Source organism: Anser anser (genome assembly GCF_964211835.1).
Source record: "Anser anser genome assembly, chromosome: 1".
NCBI classification, from domain to species: Eukaryota; Metazoa; Chordata; class Aves; order Anseriformes; family Anatidae; genus Anser; species Anser anser.
In genome coordinates, this window is record NC_139720.1 from 13,196,367 (window position 1) to 13,212,717 (window position 16,351).

Sequence of the window (16,351 nt, forward strand, 5' to 3'; positions counted from 1 at the left end):
GCTTGAAAATGTACGTTTCGAGACAGCAAGGCACTTTGCACATGGCAGCTTAGGCCCTGCCTTGCTGTTGATCGTGTTTTCTCTTGCTAGTTCTGAGTGCCCCGAGGGAAATGGATTCAGGTCCTCAACTGGAAAAAAAAACACTCCTGTTGTACCTTGTTGTTAGGAAAGGGAAGGTGGTTTTGCTGTGAAGGCACTGGTCTAGCTTTTCATTTGGTTCCACCAGAGACACGCTGCTAGCCTCGGGCAGGAAGCTGCCCGTGCTCCCCCTGTAAAAAAGGTAACTCTGCCTTTCTCGTGCGTGTTGTCCTGTGGGTTGCATGCTGAAAGCTGTTTGGGAGGTGACTTCTCTCCCTGTGTTTTCTGTGATGTCCATTGCGGCTGATCAGAGTGAGTTGTGCTGATGGTGTCATGTCACAAGCATGCCAGTATTTAAGTACGTCGTAATAGTTAAGCTGACGGTGGCTTAAGAAGTTGCTTTCTTATATACTCTGCAAAAGCCATGTGGCTGACTGTATTCTTAAGCAAAGAATACTGATTCTGGAGTATCATCCCTGTGAAAATGGTTTTGTTACATAAATAATGACAGGTGATTATGGGGGTTAAGAAGCTTCCCCTCACCTTGACACTCATCTTCAGCTCCAGCTGTAACTCCCCACGCAGAGGCCGTAACTGCAATCTGTGCTGGCCAGAGATGAAAGCCATTGGGCAGCAGGTGTGGTTCTTGTGACCCTTCTCTGAAAACTGGAAATCACTCGTCTCCTGCAAAACGAGTGGAGAAAAGCTGCCTTTCTGCAGGGACGTTAAATGGGAGCTTTCCGCGGCATTCAGAAGTAGGAGCATGGAAATGTTTAGGTGGTTATTCTGAGTCGGGTAGCTGCCTCAGCATCTGCTCTGCAAGGCTGGAGGAAGTTGTGAAGGGCGGAGGGAAAAGGTGCGAAGAGTTTTCTGGCCAGCCTTGCAGAGGAGAGCGCTCAGGAGCGTTAGTGACCGGCATTCCAGGTCTGACCCTTCCATAAGGACTTGTCTTGAGCGTCTGCTTTACCCTCTTGGTCAGAGCTGGGACAAGTTAGAGGTTAGGGTGGGTGGAGTCTATGGGGATTAAAAAGAGTGAGAGAGAGCATTTCTGGATTTTGGCCACCCTTGGGGGAGAAGGGGGCTTATTTCTTCTTGTGCCACCTGTCTCGCCGAACAGGGATCAGGCGTGCTTCCTGAGAGTTTCCTGGGATTGATTAGTTAGGACACTTTGAGGCCCAGAGATAAAAGGCATAGAGGAAGCGTCTCCGTTCCATAACTGAGATATGGAAGTGGTTACACATGACAGCAGTAAGGGGCTGACTAGAGGAAGTTATTTCAACCTTTTCGTGCATGGTTTCTCTCTTTCAGCTGCAAAAGCTTTGAAAGCCCAAGTGGGAACAGGGCTTGTGGCTTTTGTATGCTGATAGTGTTTTGGAGGACAGCCTGGGAGCAAAAGGAAGCAACAATGTGGGCCAAGAGATTATTTTAATTCACTGTAGACGAGAAGAAAACTCAGTAGAGACTCAGAGGCAGGGAGGCGTTTGCTTGTCTCATCTTTCCTCCTTGCCAGGGCTAGATTTATGATTCCTTCTGTAGACTTTTTTTTTTTGAATATTCCACTGTCTTTAGCATGATCCAATTTTGTCTGGGCCCTGGGGACCTTTCCTTGCCAAATGCACAGTCACTTGGACACGCAGCTTTTGCTTTCAGGGCAAACAGATTTTTGAGCATTTTATGCAAGAGTGTGAGATCAGTTGATCGCTGAGAAGCACGATGCATCGGGGTGCTGTGTGTCTTGCATAATGCTTGGATGAGCTGGGAGCACTTTAAACTTCTGGAATAGGGCGATCCAGTTACCGTTCAAATTTCAATCAGTTGACCATTTTAAGCCCTGAGGAACAACAAAAAAAAAAAAGATAAATGCTGAAATTTTAGTGGGAGGAGTGTGGTGATGAGTTTATAATCTAAAGTGGTGTGTGAAATAAATAAAGGCTAAGGACCTCCTGTAACCAGACTCCTAGAAATGTTCAATCTTCTTTTTTGTTTTAGCTGAATCTGGTGCATCGAATAATGAAAGAAGTTTGGAAGAGATATCGGCTTCATTCCTGCGTCTTCTGCTTGTGAGCAAGTCGTTTCTTAAAAGTTTTCAGCCTGCCTTTTGAAATACGGGCATAATAATTTTGGTCTTCAGCAGTACTTGCCTGAACAGTCAGTCATACTGACAGTCACAGTAAGCACTGTCATTTATTCTTTTAATGATCCTGTTGGTCTTATCGAAGTCAACTTGAATATTAATCGTACAGGCAGTTTTATGGCTGGAGCTCAAAGCTGCTGAATTCACAGAGCTCTCCAGCTGGGGTGTGGGCGTTGAGCATGTATGAAAGCCAGGTCGCTTACACCAGCCCTCAAAATGCTTCACCTGCTGCTCTTGATACCAGGTACTGCTGAGAGACTTGCAAATGCTCAGTAATGGGAGAAGGAGAAAGGGGGCATCACGGAGACTTTGTGTCTCAACACTTGGACGAAAATTTACTTCTATTGGGTGACAGATGCCAAAGTAAGCAAGATGGCATCCCGTGGTGGTTAACTGCTAATGCATAAATTCAGTTCACGTGCAGTACAACAGATTGACCGTGTTACCGGGAGAGTGGGGGTATTTCAGGTTCCTAATATGTTGCTATTTTGTTAAATAGTGAGGAGAGAGGAAGTGCAGCAGAGTTTGCTGTGTTCCACATCATGAGTCGAATACTAGAAGCCACAAATGGCATGTGCATGCCTTTACCTCCTGGTAAGTCCTGTGTTTTGCTGATTTAGTCCCTGTGTGAGGCAAGCCGTGCTATGAATTCCTCCCAGGAGAGCTCTAGTTGCATGTGTGCCAGGTTTGCTTTGACAGTATTAAAATCTATTCAAGACAGTTACACAAAACTTGGTGCAAGTGAAACGAAACAAAACTGGGTAGTTACTACAAACAGAGACAAAACACCAGAGGCGTAGTTCTCCATTTTCAGCTTCCAGTGGAGTGCTTGGGCACAGCCCTAGCTCAGAACTAAGATTTAGGCTTCTTTCACCGTGACTTATCTATTTATGTATGTATTTATTTTAGGATAACTGGACTTAAGTGTCAAGAGCTACAAGAGAAAATCCTATCCTGGAGCAAAACCGGGGTGTTTTTTCCTTACGCTGTTGCTCTGCTATTACTCAGTTTTATCCTGCCTTGCTGGAGGAGTTGATCTTGACTGTAGACTTCAGTTTCCTAGAGCTCCTCCTGATCACCTCGTCTTTTCAAAGCACTCGTTTATTTTTGTTAGGGAAAGACTTGTTAACACTGAATATTTAGATTTTCTGTGGCTGAATTTGCCAACACAAACAGGGAATTTACAGCCACACTCTAGAATTAGACTGGATTTTAATCCTTTTAAGGATTAAAAGGATTAATTCTTCTAATGGCTCTTATAGAACGATTGAGCTTGCCGTCATGTTGTTAGCTGTAGGACCAAGGCCTAGCTGTAACTACAGAATGGCAGAAACTGATAGGAGGGTGTACTGAATTGGATCAGAAAAAAATACCCTACCGTCTGTTTCTGCTTTCTGCTTCTGTTTGAACCTTTTTCTAGTTTGCATCTTTTGATCTGTCTTCAATCTGTGAAGCTGGTTTTGGTGTGGTTTTGGTGTACCTCAAACTTAGACCGTGTAGGGGCAAATGCTGCCATGTGATGGTGTCCTGCAGTGCAAGACCATCATCTGGCTGATGCTCAGCGGGAAACTCAAGTCTTAACATGGCCTGTGGAAATGTGTGGGTGGCAGCCGCATACTGAGCGTGGTGAAGCCTCAGATTTTGATTAACCGGGAGGAAAGGAGATAAAAGACAAATTAGTGGCATAATTTGGATATAAGCCAACAGCTTGGAGATATTTAGTGTCTGAAATGGCTGTTTTCAGTCCCCTCAGCTTTCTTCTTCCTGACAGGGTTGTTGTTGAGAGGACTTAAAGGATGCCTATGGGACTTTTGATGAACAGATTTCCTCACTTAACTCTAAATGGTTAGAATTTAGGGGAGTGTTGGCTTTAGCTAGAGTAATGCTAGTCACTAATACAAAGTTTTGGAAAAGAAAAGTTCCAAATGAGTTTGTCTCTTTCTTTCATAGGTTTTCACACTCTGCACTTGGGGCTTGGTGTTCGATGTCTCCCTCTTCACACTCTCTTACACTATATCGACAACGGAGTTTTGCATTTGACAGAAACGTGTGTCAGGAAACTGCTGAAAGGTACGGTGAGTTTCTGATGGGGACCGATGTCCTTGCGGCCGTTCAGGCTCAGACACAGAACATACTGCCCGGGGGACTCGGCTCTTCTGCCAGCATGCTGTTACAGTCGAGGTGTAGCTGAGGATGTTGCTCAGCTGAGAGGATGAAATTTGGGCTCAGACTGTATGATTGAGCATTAGTGAAGTTTACGAAATGTCTCTTTGAGGAGAATTTGAGCTTGCCATTTTTCCACTTGAGACTTTTTAGAAAAGTGAATGCTTATGGATCACACTGGAATTGGGGGGGGGGGGAATTCTGTGATTCACTATGAAAGTGCACACTTACATGTAAGGATGCTATTCTGCTCACTGGTGTCAGCTTTTGTTTTAATTAAGTTTGGAACAAGGTAGTCTTAGTACTGGGATTAACAAATGGCTAAAAATTCCGTGCTGGGAAGTAAAAATTCAAAATAAGCAAACAAAAACCTACCTGACCCAGCATCTCAGTATTTTTAGTAAATCATGAGTTTGTGTACTCCAAATATGATGTATTCTAAATCATTATATCATCATATTCTAAATATGGTGTATTCTAAATGTATCGTTATGTTACCTAAGGGCAGGAGTTGAAACCAGTTCTGTCTGAACCCGTGTCGTCATCAGGAGTAGATCCTGTGCTGTTTGTGCCTTTTCCTCTCAGCAGGAGCTGAGCAGCCTGTTTCCACAGAGGCGGCTTAGGGAAGGAACTAGGATACGTGCACTGGGAATGGTCAAGGTCTGAGGCTTTGGAACAAAATGGGGAGTCGGACAAATTAACAGTTGTAGGCACAGTTAGGATTACACACATTAATCAACTTGTCTAGGTAAGAAGGAAGGAAGAGATGCATGTTTCCTGAGCTACAGGAGCGCTGTGACAGGACTCTACAGCAGTAATGCATTTCATCACAGCTGCAGCCATGTTCTCTTGTGATGTACTGCTTGCTTCTCCTGTGTTAAGAGAAAGGACATGATGTTTGTATTAGTCTATGCTTGGTTTTGATAAGTTAATATTAAAAACGTGGGCAGATCTACTTAGTGAAAACATGTTTGAATTACTGTACAAATTATTACCTAAAATGAAGTTATACAAATACACAGAAAAGTGTTTCTGTAAACTGAATCAATGTAAATAACTCTCCTACTAACCCTCGTGTAAAACTAAAATTTTCGTTTCATTATGGAGATACTTCCTCAGAATGTCTTCAGTGGAAGTTGAAAGCTTTAGTTGTGTGTTTGCCACTGGTATTTTTCCTTTTGCTTGTAGATCTGGATGACACGGAGAAGAATGAAAAGCTGAAGTTCAGTATTGTGACGAGGCTTCCTGAGGTACCTTCGGATGTTATTTCTTGGAATTTGGGAGTGGTACAAACTTGCTCCCTGTGCATAGGATCAAGCCAACAGAAGACTTAGCTGCCATTCAAGCAGGGCATAGAAATAACCCAAACCTCCAAAGTTTCTCCATCTGCTGCTCATAACTTGTAGGGTACCATGATAACTTAAATTATAGATCTCTCTGTAGTGTTTTGCAGTGACCCTGCAAGAATCAAATTGACAAGACGGGTGCTGTTCTGCTGAGTACTCATCTGCATAAAGCAATAAGAGTTTTATGGGGTTTAGAGGGGGTTTCTGGATTTCTAATTTTTTTTAGTATCCACAAATGTTTTCTCACTCATGACCTCTTCATCTGTATTTGGTTTATTCATTTTATCAAATACGTTTAAAATTTGGTACAGTAAAAGCTGTAAAATCTGATCCCACCACAACCCCGCGATGATGTAATTACAAGATTTCCCCCCCTGTGAAATCCCTCAGCCTCACCCATGCAGCATGTGACTTGTTTGGGCACATGCTGGAACTTGCTGTCGGTGCTTCTTCGAAAGTTACACCAGAAGAGGAGATGGCCTCCCTCTTTTCCCCTTCTGCTGTTAGCGCACAACGCAGTGCTGCAGAGGAAGCGCAACATCTGTGAGCAGAGAAAAACCAGGGATCCCCCTCTGGGAGTGCCTTTCCGTAGAACAGGCTTTTCTCAACATAAGCTGCTTATTGTTTGTCCGTTACAGACTCGTACGTACGGTTCAAATGGCCAGAAGTGCTGCTTTGGTTTTCCCCTAACAAGGGCTTCTTTATTTGGCAGCAGTTTTGAGAAGGGGTAGGGAAGGAGGACTCCACAACACGTGCTTTGTCCTCTCTCTTGTTTTGGGCCCGGGTTAGCGAGTTGAGGTCATGTGGGGGCCTCTGAGCTGTCAGCCCCAGGCCTGGTGGGTGGGGAACACCACTGAACAGTGCTGAGTGCTGTAGGGGACATGGACTGCCAGCTACACGCAGTAGGCTCAGTGCCTCATTGTGTCTATTTAGAGCTTTGGGAAAAAATGCAGAGAATGGTTTGTTTGCCCAAAAGGACACTTTTGGGGTGACTCGGACTATTTTGAGTTCAGGTTACGTTCACTAGATGACTTCAGAAGCAAGTATTCAAGCAACATTGAAACCCTGCAGAATTTCCTAAATGAACTCTTTCAGTGGTCTGTATTTCATTACAGCTGAAAGTGAGAGAGAAATGGATCTAGACTGGGAGAACAGCGGGAGGAGCCAATTTCACAGCGTTCATATTTGCTTGCTTATTGGTTAGGATCGGAAGCTTTGAGAGACTTCAATTAGAATGTCTTTTGCCTTGGGGAATGTGAATCAATTTTACCGTTTCCCAGGGCAGTGTCCTAAATAATGGGATGTAAAATCTGTTCCTAGTATCTCCTTGTTGGCATTCTGCTTTTGTAAGCTTCCTTCCACTGAGCCTGAGAGAAGCCCTGGTCTGACCAGAGCATTAATAAACGGGGCGTCTTTGCTATTCTTTGGGAGAAGAATGAGTCTAAACCAGAGTCAGGGTAAAGGATAAATGGTCATTTTAAGCCTCAGTTGATGCTTAAGTACACGTGCAAAGTGGGGCAGAGTTAATGGGACAGAATGATTGACTGAAACTTACTGAGTAGCTCAGTGGGCACTGAATAGCAAGGATTTGATTGTTTCCCACGTTCCAGGAGCGTATTGTAAGCTCTTAGCTACTGGCTATGAAAGAGTGGCTCCGTGGATAAAAACGATGACATCTTACCTTCTGTCATCAGTGTTTAAAAGCAAAGTAGTCTGTACAGCCTGGATTTCTTGATTATTTTTTTTTCTCCCTTTCCCCCCCCCCCCGCTAAGTTTCCACAGTAATGTTTTTTGTTTTCAATTTTTGGTTTTTGCTTACTAGGCTCTTGGTCAAAAGGTCCGTCAGTTGTGGAATCATCCAATAAATGCAAATTTCATTGCACGGAAATATGTGAAACTTCTGCTTGAGAGGCTAGGGAATAGGCAGGTAAGAGCACATAATCCCTTTTTTCTTTATCTTTTTGCTCTGACAGCGTTGAGATTCCTGACCTTGCTGTCAACCATATCACACTGAAGGTAACGCTGAAACTTGGTACTGTGCAACTGTGTGAACTAATCTGAAATGTTCTCCCTTACTTACAGTGTAGCAGGCCTATCTCCGAGAGACTCCCGGTCCCTGTAGAGTTTTTGCCACTTAACTACCTGACTAACATGCTGGCAGAGATAGAGAATCAAGGTAACTTTAATTCTGTACCTTGGAAGACCAGTAAGTGTTACTCTTTGCTCACACTCAGCTATATCTTGACGATACAGATATAGCCGGGTTGTAAAACTCCAGTGCTGTCTGGACATGCAGGTTTGGGTTTCTTTCTGCCGATGGGAATTGTCAGAGCACTTGATCACTGCGCATCTTTTCATCCATATCCTCCACGTGTTGAATCCAGTTGGCAAACTGGCGCAGAGAGTGGTAGGAAGTGTTACTCTGTGCCCACTCTGTGCCCAAATGGGGAGAAAGGCTCATGCATTATGTACGCAGCGTGGTGGCTAAAGCACTGCTTTTCAGCCAGTAAGCAGGGGCAGCCTCAGTCAGATCGTCCACCTCAGGAAAGGCATTCAGGTCACTCAGGTGCTCTGAAGTAACAGGCATCTCAAAGCCGTTCCTTTTGGTGAAATAAGATTCAGATTGGTTAGGGCACTTGCTTCGTACAAGGAAACCTAAGCATCCAAAGACTTTGAATTCCACTGAAAAAGCAAGATGCATAAGGGAAGCATTACGCTGTGTAGCGTTATTGGCCATGCCTTTACCACTGAACAAATTCAAGTCATGATAAGGACCTGAGTGCTAAAATAGAATTGCCCATGTATGGATACCATCCCATTTAGGAAGGAAAAAGGAGTTAAACCATGTAGATGCATATGAGGATGTGCCCTGATCTATTTTATGTCCTACATTGGACTATGAACATTGCCACTGTGCCTAAATCTTGTTTTGGATCTCCAGTGTAGAATTCGTATGGAAATCCCTAGCAGCCTCCAGTGAAGGTCCAGCTTTCCTCCGTACGGGATATTATGTACTTGTATCCCACTAAGAGGAAAGTTTCTGCCATGGGTCAGCATCCAGACAGCTGCACTGAGAGCTGTTTAGTGTAAACAAAACCACAGTTCCACCTAGTACTTATCTTTTGTTATTGCAGGCCAAGGTATTTAATAGACTGCGGGACTTTGGGTACAAGAACACAGTTCTACAAATACTAACTTTCTTATGGTGTTCTTCTAGGTGTGCATCCGTATGAAAAACAAGATCATGTTAATGTAAGGTTTGTGGAGGAAGCAGCGCTGAAACACACTATGATGCTTCTGGGCCTCAAATATTCCTGAAACAGCTTTCTTCAACAGCACGTTAACTGCGGGACTCAGAAGCTTTTCACACAGAAGTGTGCAACCCATTGTTTGCTCTTTCTTTTTAATTTAAATGTCATGTTGTTTGCCAAATAATCTGCAGGTTTGGGTAGCCACCGTTACTGACAGAAGCTACTCCAAGCAGCGTTTGGTCCAATGTATTAAGGCTGAAAGTACTGACTTCTAGATAAATCCTAGAGAAATGCACCTGACACAAACCCAGGTTTCCAGTAGGTCTGTGGTTTTGGGTCTGAAGTGGTCAAATAGGTGGAACTAGTGGGTATCAGAGTGTGCTGTGTAAATTGATGTTAAAATAGTTAGTTGACAGTGATAAGAAGGACAATGCTGAAAAAGGTAGTCCAGTTGTACAGTGACAAGAAGTTGACCGCTCTTTCTCATTCAGATTAATAAGAGCGTTTCCCGGTGTGATTTTTGTAAAATAGGTAAGGATAACAAAGGAGAAATGAGTCTTTGTATATAATGCATCCATAGTAATGTATTCATTCCTTGTGGTGGTCAGGTAGGGCTTCTGCCTCTGGAGTTGGATTCTAAAATATTTGTTTTTATAATTAGCACAAAATGTAATCTCCTTAAAATGTGTGTGACGGGGTTTCTTGTTGTTTTTTAAGATGTGTATAATATATTGAATGCAATACAGGGCAAGAAAAAAATTCTTCGGACACTTGCCTTCACAGCAGCTTGGACAGAGTTTTATGTAATTCTTTCCTTCCAACTTCTAGTGTTACAGTTCAAACCTCAGCTTCAAAAAGAACTGATGGAGGTTTTCTCCTCTTTCAATTTTTTTTATACATAACTGAACCAGGTTTGGGTTGTCTTTTTTGTTGTTTTGTTTTAGTTTTGAACTGTGACATTAATTTCAAGTAGTAATAGTGGTTTGGTACGCAGAGAAAACCTTCAGTTCCCACATGTGGGATTTCTGCAGTCTGCATTGGATTGAAAAACAACTGGATCAAAGCTTCAAACTATTGAACTAGTGAAACTCATTGACAATTCAACAAGCTTTTGGAGGCTTTCACTAACATCATCTGATACTTTGGGTAGTTTCCTCTTTACTATTCCTTACCAGTTGTATAAAAAGATCCAGTTCTCAGAAGGGTTCAGTACACACTTCTGTCTCAGCAGGTTTTCGTGGTCATTCCCTTGTCATTGCCATTACTGGAGGAAATGTTACAGCTTTCTCAGTAACTCCATGGAGGGAAGGAATATTTTTCTCAATATAATTATTCTTTTTTTAGCAATCCCAGACTGCAGAAAGCTCTGATGGTGTGTTTGTATAAGATGTGGGGACTTTGTTCATGTGATAGTAATAACTAGAGAAGATTTTCTAGCCTTTTTTTTAATGAAATGTGCTATAATAAAATAATCAGATGCAATAAAATTACACTTTTTTCCCCAGGTGAATTGTGATGATTGGTTATTCTTCTTAACATTTAAAAGACTGCACTGCATTTGGCATAGCAGGCTCCTCCTAGCCATAAGGAAGGAACTCGTATCACTGAATGTTTAGCCATGCCTCTGCCACTAAGTACTACTTTGTTTGCAGTGTGGAGTTTGGCTAAACACTAATGGATGTTACTTCAGTGTAGTGTAAATGCTGTTGATTTGTGAGATTCAGCCACTGGTAATGGCCTCTCCTGCTCCAGCTGCTGTCTTCTCAGATTTCAATTGGCTTTACAATTGGTTTTCTGAAGTGTCTCATGTTCGAGCCAGGTTCGCTTGGCTTGAAAGGAGCCAGAGCACCGTAGGGCCGTGGCAATGGGAGGCTGTATTCATCGTTTGGGATGTAGGCAGTTGGGCGCTGTTCAGCTGTCGTGTGGACACAGCCAGGCACTGCAGCTTGTTCCTCTTCTTCGGCCCGCTGGAAAAGAAACACATCTTGTTCACATGGTGCCTACATGTTTTAAAAATGCCATCAGTACTCTTCTGAGCTCAAATACAGAATGCCCAACAAAGAAATACTGTTAGTCTAATCTTTAGGAAACACAGGTGACTGTTAGTTGTTCATTGAAAAGAAGCATGATATATTGACCATGTAGATGGGAGCTTGTCCTTTTATTAAATAATGTATAGTTTGAACGTGTCATGCTTTTGTTATTGAGAAGACAGGTTAAATTAACATAAAAAATAGAAATATGCAGAAATTGCAAATATGCAAAATATGCAAAAATGCAGATGTAGAAATATGTAGAATATGTAGAAATATCTCAGGAACAAGATAGTTCTGATGCTTCAAAACCTAGGCTGTATTTATGCTGACAAAAGCTGTTCTTGAAAACTGTCACTGCAGCAAGCTTTCGTCCACAGCACTGAAAGGAAACTGAGTCATAGCAGGAGGAGAAGTGTTAATGGCAGAGGTTTCTTATTCTAAACCAGTTTTACTGCAGCAATTCTGCGTGACTTTGGGTTCTTTAAATGTACGCACTGTGTATTCCTCTCCCAGCTGTGTGCTCCTTTCAGATTTCCTTGGAGTGATCGAATGAGGGATCCATATAGCAAAGCTCACTTCCTACCTGCAGGAGGTTCCTCAGTTATACACATCTCAGTTGTCTATGACTTTTTCGTCTCTGAGAGCTTTCTGCTCAGGGCTTGGTGGCAGTCTAAACTAAAGAGATCTCAACTGCAGCCAGCTGACTGTAACAGAGCAAAAACTTACTCTAGCTCTGGCTTCAGCTGCTTCTTTATACACCTTCTCGTTGCGTAAAATCTTCAACCATTCAATTTCTGTCTCTTTAGGAGGAGGAAGGCCTTGATCTATCCTTGCTGAAACAGTCATCAAAAATTGTTCTTTGTCGCTCATTTCCTGCTGGAGTTTAATGGCAAGTGCTTGCTTCATGGATAACTCTGCAACAAGAGCCATCATCTTCTGGGTTCTGTCTTTAATCTTCTTCTGTAATTCACTGATCTGGAATAAGTGACAATTATATTTTAGGTCTTCCCCTTAGACACTGGATGTGACACTTCAGTAAGTATAAGGTACGTGAAAACAAGTCAAACTTGACTCTGTTTCCAAAAAACCCCAGTTCTATACTTAAAAATAACTTAGTGAAACAGTATGTGTTTGTTTCCTGTGTACACTCTGAGCCATAGAAACCTCCACCATAAAAAGTCCCATCTACTCCAGTATAAGTTACGAGGAAGTGTGTTTGTAATTGTAATCTGCCCGTTTCAGCTGAATGCCAGAACTTCCATTTACCTCAAAGGCAGATAGAAAACCTAGATTCTGATTGAGCTTGTGCAGAATTAACTTTTTATTAAGAGGTGTAAGAAGTCTGATTGCTACAGGATAATCCAGTGATAATGTGGACACAGCTGTGCTGTGGGTTGTTAAGTTATCCTTAGCAGAGCGATGGACAGAAAAGGAACGAGATGGGAATCCTTGATTCAGACTGGAGGTGAGTTTAAATTAAAAAAAAAAAAGCACAAAACAAAATAAAAAGAACACAAAAAAAAAACCCTCAGAATATTCTTCTTAAAGTGACTGGTAGAGTATTGGGAGGGCCAGAGCAACTGAACTTTTGTCACACTGCCATTTTTGCAGTAATTTATTAGCCAGTGGCCATAATTTCACAAAGACAAATATCAGCCATGTTACTTCCCTTTCTGTAGAAAATGAAAGATTTGCTCTAAAGATGTGTTTTGGTTTAAGCCTCTCCCAGTGCCAAACCTAATAACTAAGAAAAAAAAAAGTCGACCTTGTCTTACGTTAATTACATCACTTTTTCATTGAGCTCTGCTCTATTTTTTGTTAAGGAGGTGGAGTGAGAGGATTTTTCCTCTTCCCAAATAACGCTACAGGCAACTAAAAGGAAATAGCTATAACTATGTAAAAGTAACTACACTGAAAATTGTAGTTCTTTCCTCTGTGGTTCTCCTTATTTAGGTAACAAAAACTGTGATCCAGTTACCACATTTATCTTTTTTGCGTTGGAGGCAATGTGGGACTTACCTGGCTTTTCCCTTTTTTTTGTTCACTGCCAATGTGTTTGTTATGGAAAGACAGTTAAGTAAACATTGAAGAGGAGGATTCTTCCAAGTTTGCAAGCATTCAACCTGAGAAATAACTAATATATTTTGGTGCAACATCTATTTATGATGCAACTTTCTTTCTAAAAGAAACATTCCCCAATGCTGTTGCTAGGCCCACATTACTGTTATTACCAAATGTCTCATTTTTTACGACTAACGTAGGATTTGCCTATCAATAATTCCAGCCACTAGTTTTGTAATTTGCAAGCAAGTCATCTTACCTCTTGCCCAGATATTTTGTTTCATGTAGGCCAGCAAGCAGAGCATGCCATCCCCTTCTTACCCTTGTCGCTAACAGCAGCGTGTCCTGCTGCCCGTTTGCTGCCGTGCCGCGGATTCTGGCTGTTAGCCGGGAAACGTGGTCATAGAGAAAATCCGTCTCCAGCAGCCTCTCCTCTTTCTGTACCAGCTCCACCTCTAGCTGCAGCGAGAGGGAATACACACGACACGGGTAAGTGGCAGGGGAAGGTGCAGCAGGAGGTGTTCTTGGGGGTTGGTTGGAGAGAGTTGACAGCTCCTGAACTAATACCAGCGAACAGCCATGTTTTTCACCAGTCATTTTCCCAAAATTTTCACCTGTTCTACCAAATACCAGGAAAAAAATTAAGTTTGTTCTTCTCAGTCTTCCGGATCTCCCATATCTGCCTGGGCCCTTTTGGTGGACTGGGGTTTACACTGGCAATATTACTGCCTTGCCATGATTTTCCTGACAACAATGATTATTTTTTTCTAGTGATTTTTTAACTTCTGGTTCCTTGAGTTATGTCATATAGAGAAAAGCTTCAGCTCTTGCTTGAAACAATTTTTCACCCCTGCTGCTAAAAAAAATAATAAAATGTGAGCTCCAAAGTCTAAAACGAAAATCATGTGCAACTAAAAGGGCTTTAAAAACTGAGTAAATTGAAAGAGAGCATTTAAATCTATCTCACAAGTTCAAGAAGCCCAACTTCGTGATGCGTGGGGTTGGAGCAAGAGGCTGTGTTCCAGCGTCCTTGGCTACGCAGAGCTTCCTCCTCTGCCAAACAATGTGTGGAAGTAAAGCAAAATGTTCAGGCAATTCAGGGGATAACAAGGTGTGTTTGTGCTAAATTACTCGACGAGGGTGTTTGTTTTATCCTGAGTTGTATGTGCAGATTGTAAGAGGACAGCGGGACTGCCTCCGTGTCACAGCGCGTGTGCTGCGGTGGGGCAGCTCAGAGCCGATTGCCGAGGTTGGACGGCTTCGTTCATCGGTTTGCCATTTCGCGTTTACTGTCCTCTGCCCCCTTTTCTGTGCCCTCCCTTAAGTGCATCCCGAGGGGCTGTGCTGAAGTGCCGATGATGTGAATTAACCAGCTAGGGGAGGGTGATGCTAAGCCAGGTGTGCTGCACAGAGCCTGCTGGCCTCTGCTGGAGGAAGTCAAAATGCCCCACATCCATTGTTCCTGGGAGGCAGGCACGGGGCTGCAGTTCCTGCTAACCAGTCATAAATATATTAATTCCTCTTACAGACTGTTTATTTTAGAAATAAAAAACATTTGCTTTTTCTAAATGTCAATCAAAGTGCGAGCAATTGTGAAGTAAGAAGAGGTGATACCTGTTCGATCTTCTTTAGCAGTTCGGGTGGCGATGGGTCCGTCCCTCCCAAGTCTCGCTTTCTGCTCTCATTCGCAGGGTCAGCAAAGATTGCCTCCAGCTGTTTAATCCTGTCCTTGCACTGGGAATACTAGCAAACGAAAACCCACAGCAGTTATCTGTGCAGACTGGAGGCAAAAAGCCCCGTTATTACTCTGCGACGAGAGGCAGCAGGTCCTGGTGTGTTTGTTTTACTGTGGTTTGCAAACGAAGCACGTGGGGCGCACAGCTCTCAGCCATGCTCACTGACTGCACCTGGTCTTGGAAGCAAGGCTCTGGCCTTGGGGGGAGCATTTGGGATGCAAAATGATGCTGGTCAGAGACTGAAAATGTTTCCCTATGAAACCAGAGGTGGACGGTGGAGGTACAGCATTCTCCTGTCCTATTGCCCTAATGAATGGGGATTTACCTTCTGAACATCTTTGTAAAGTTAGACAAAGGCAGCCCTGGGGGGAGCTGATACCTTCGTCAGCTTCTGCTGGGTGGCCTGGATGAAAGCTGCAGGTGTTTTATCCCAAACCACGTCCTTTGGGCCACACCAGCCTGTGCTGAGGGCCGCCCTCTGTGCCTGCTGCCCATGGGAGGGCAGCTTGGCTGCCTGGGGGGTGCAGGCAGTTTTGCTCCACCCAGGGGAGGGAGGGAAGCCCCGGGGAAGGCTGTGGGCCCTCAAGGCCAGGCTGGATGGGGCCTTGGGCAACCTGGTCTGGTGGGAGGTGTCCCTGCCCATGGCAGGGGGTTGGGACTGGGTGGCCTTTAAGGTCCCTTCCAGTCCAAACCGTTCTGTGATTCTGACTCTCACTGGTGCCCGCTTCCTTCTCCGAGCCCGGTCCCCGCCACCTCTGGCTGCTGCCCCGCACTCAGCTCAGCCCCGCAGGTGCCACCGGGACAAGTGGCAGCACCCGCTGGGCTGGCAGCCTGGGCATCCCGCCGCCCTGCTGCCGAGTGCTGAAGGTCTCGTGCCTGGAGGCTTCCACGTTTTCTCTGCTCGAGTGCCTGGACGCGTACCCTGACGTGACTCGGCGGTGACACTGAGCGCTGGGAGCTGCTGCGACCCGAAGCGCAGGTGTTCCCTGACCCTTCCGACATGAGAAGCTTCCAGAGAAAGCCACTTCCCAGAATACACAGATGGAAATCCACATTCCTCTCTGAAAGCGTCTGGATTTTTAGGACTGACCATGGTTTTTGTGCGCGTTGATACGCACCTGGCCGTCTGTCAGCACGTTGTCACACCGCCTTGATCTATCGGCACCACCGGGACACGAGCCCGCGACTTGCTATAAATGCTAACCTCCAGCTGCAGGGGATGACACTGCCAAGGAAACAGTGGTCACTGGCTCTTGAATCTATGAAGGGTCACCAGAAATACGGAGTAAATGTTTAGCTGTTGCTACAGGGATGGGGCTGGTTCACTGAAGTGAACAATTCGTGTTTAACCGTGAAAGGAAAGCTGACGGGTAGTCCCGTGTGGTGAGGGAACAGCCGCAGGGCGCTTGCTCTAAACGCTTCTGGCAAAGCAGCATTGTGCAGATCCTTCTTTTACTCTAAGAGCCGACAGTAAAAACCTTAAATAGCTACAATTTCCTTGTCAAATTGTGATTTGGTTTAAAACGTACGCCATTCACTCTGCAGC

General features: G+C 44.0%; 2 protein-coding genes across 7 annotated transcripts in view; one reads left to right on the forward strand and one right to left on the reverse strand.

Annotated features, from left to right (window-relative positions):
- The window catches only part of GSAP (gamma-secretase activating protein), a 48,265-nt gene extending 37,789 nt beyond the window's left edge, over positions 1 to 10,476 (forward strand). Inside the window, exons 25-31 of the mRNA XM_083820869.1 lie at positions 2,068 to 2,138; positions 2,712 to 2,806; positions 4,163 to 4,282; positions 5,564 to 5,625; positions 7,544 to 7,648; positions 7,804 to 7,897; positions 8,939 to 10,476. Coding sequence (XP_083676995.1) covers positions 2,068 to 2,138; positions 2,712 to 2,806; positions 4,163 to 4,282; positions 5,564 to 5,625; positions 7,544 to 7,648; positions 7,804 to 7,897; positions 8,939 to 9,039 — 648 coding nt within the window. The 3' untranslated portion in view covers positions 9,040 to 10,476. The remainder of the gene's footprint in view (positions 1 to 2,067; positions 2,139 to 2,711; positions 2,807 to 4,162; positions 4,283 to 5,563; positions 5,626 to 7,543; positions 7,649 to 7,803; positions 7,898 to 8,938) is intronic.
- The window catches only part of CCDC146 (coiled-coil domain containing 146), a 76,279-nt gene continuing 70,110 nt past the window's right edge, over positions 10,183 to 16,351 (reverse strand). For 5 of the 6 annotated variants that reach the window (XM_083820808.1, XM_083820807.1, XM_083820811.1 and 2 more), the window contains 4 exons: positions 14,684 to 14,812; positions 13,391 to 13,528; positions 11,735 to 11,983; positions 10,183 to 10,939 (listed from right to left, as the gene is read on the reverse strand). In XM_083820808.1, the coding sequence (XP_083676934.1) occupies positions 10,736 to 10,939; positions 11,735 to 11,983; positions 13,391 to 13,528; positions 14,684 to 14,812 (720 nt within the window). In that variant the 3' untranslated portion in view covers positions 10,183 to 10,735. Of the gene's footprint in view, positions 10,940 to 11,734; positions 11,984 to 13,328; positions 13,529 to 14,683; positions 14,813 to 16,351 lie in introns of those variants that run through there. The other variant, XM_083820812.1, reaches the window with a different exon arrangement.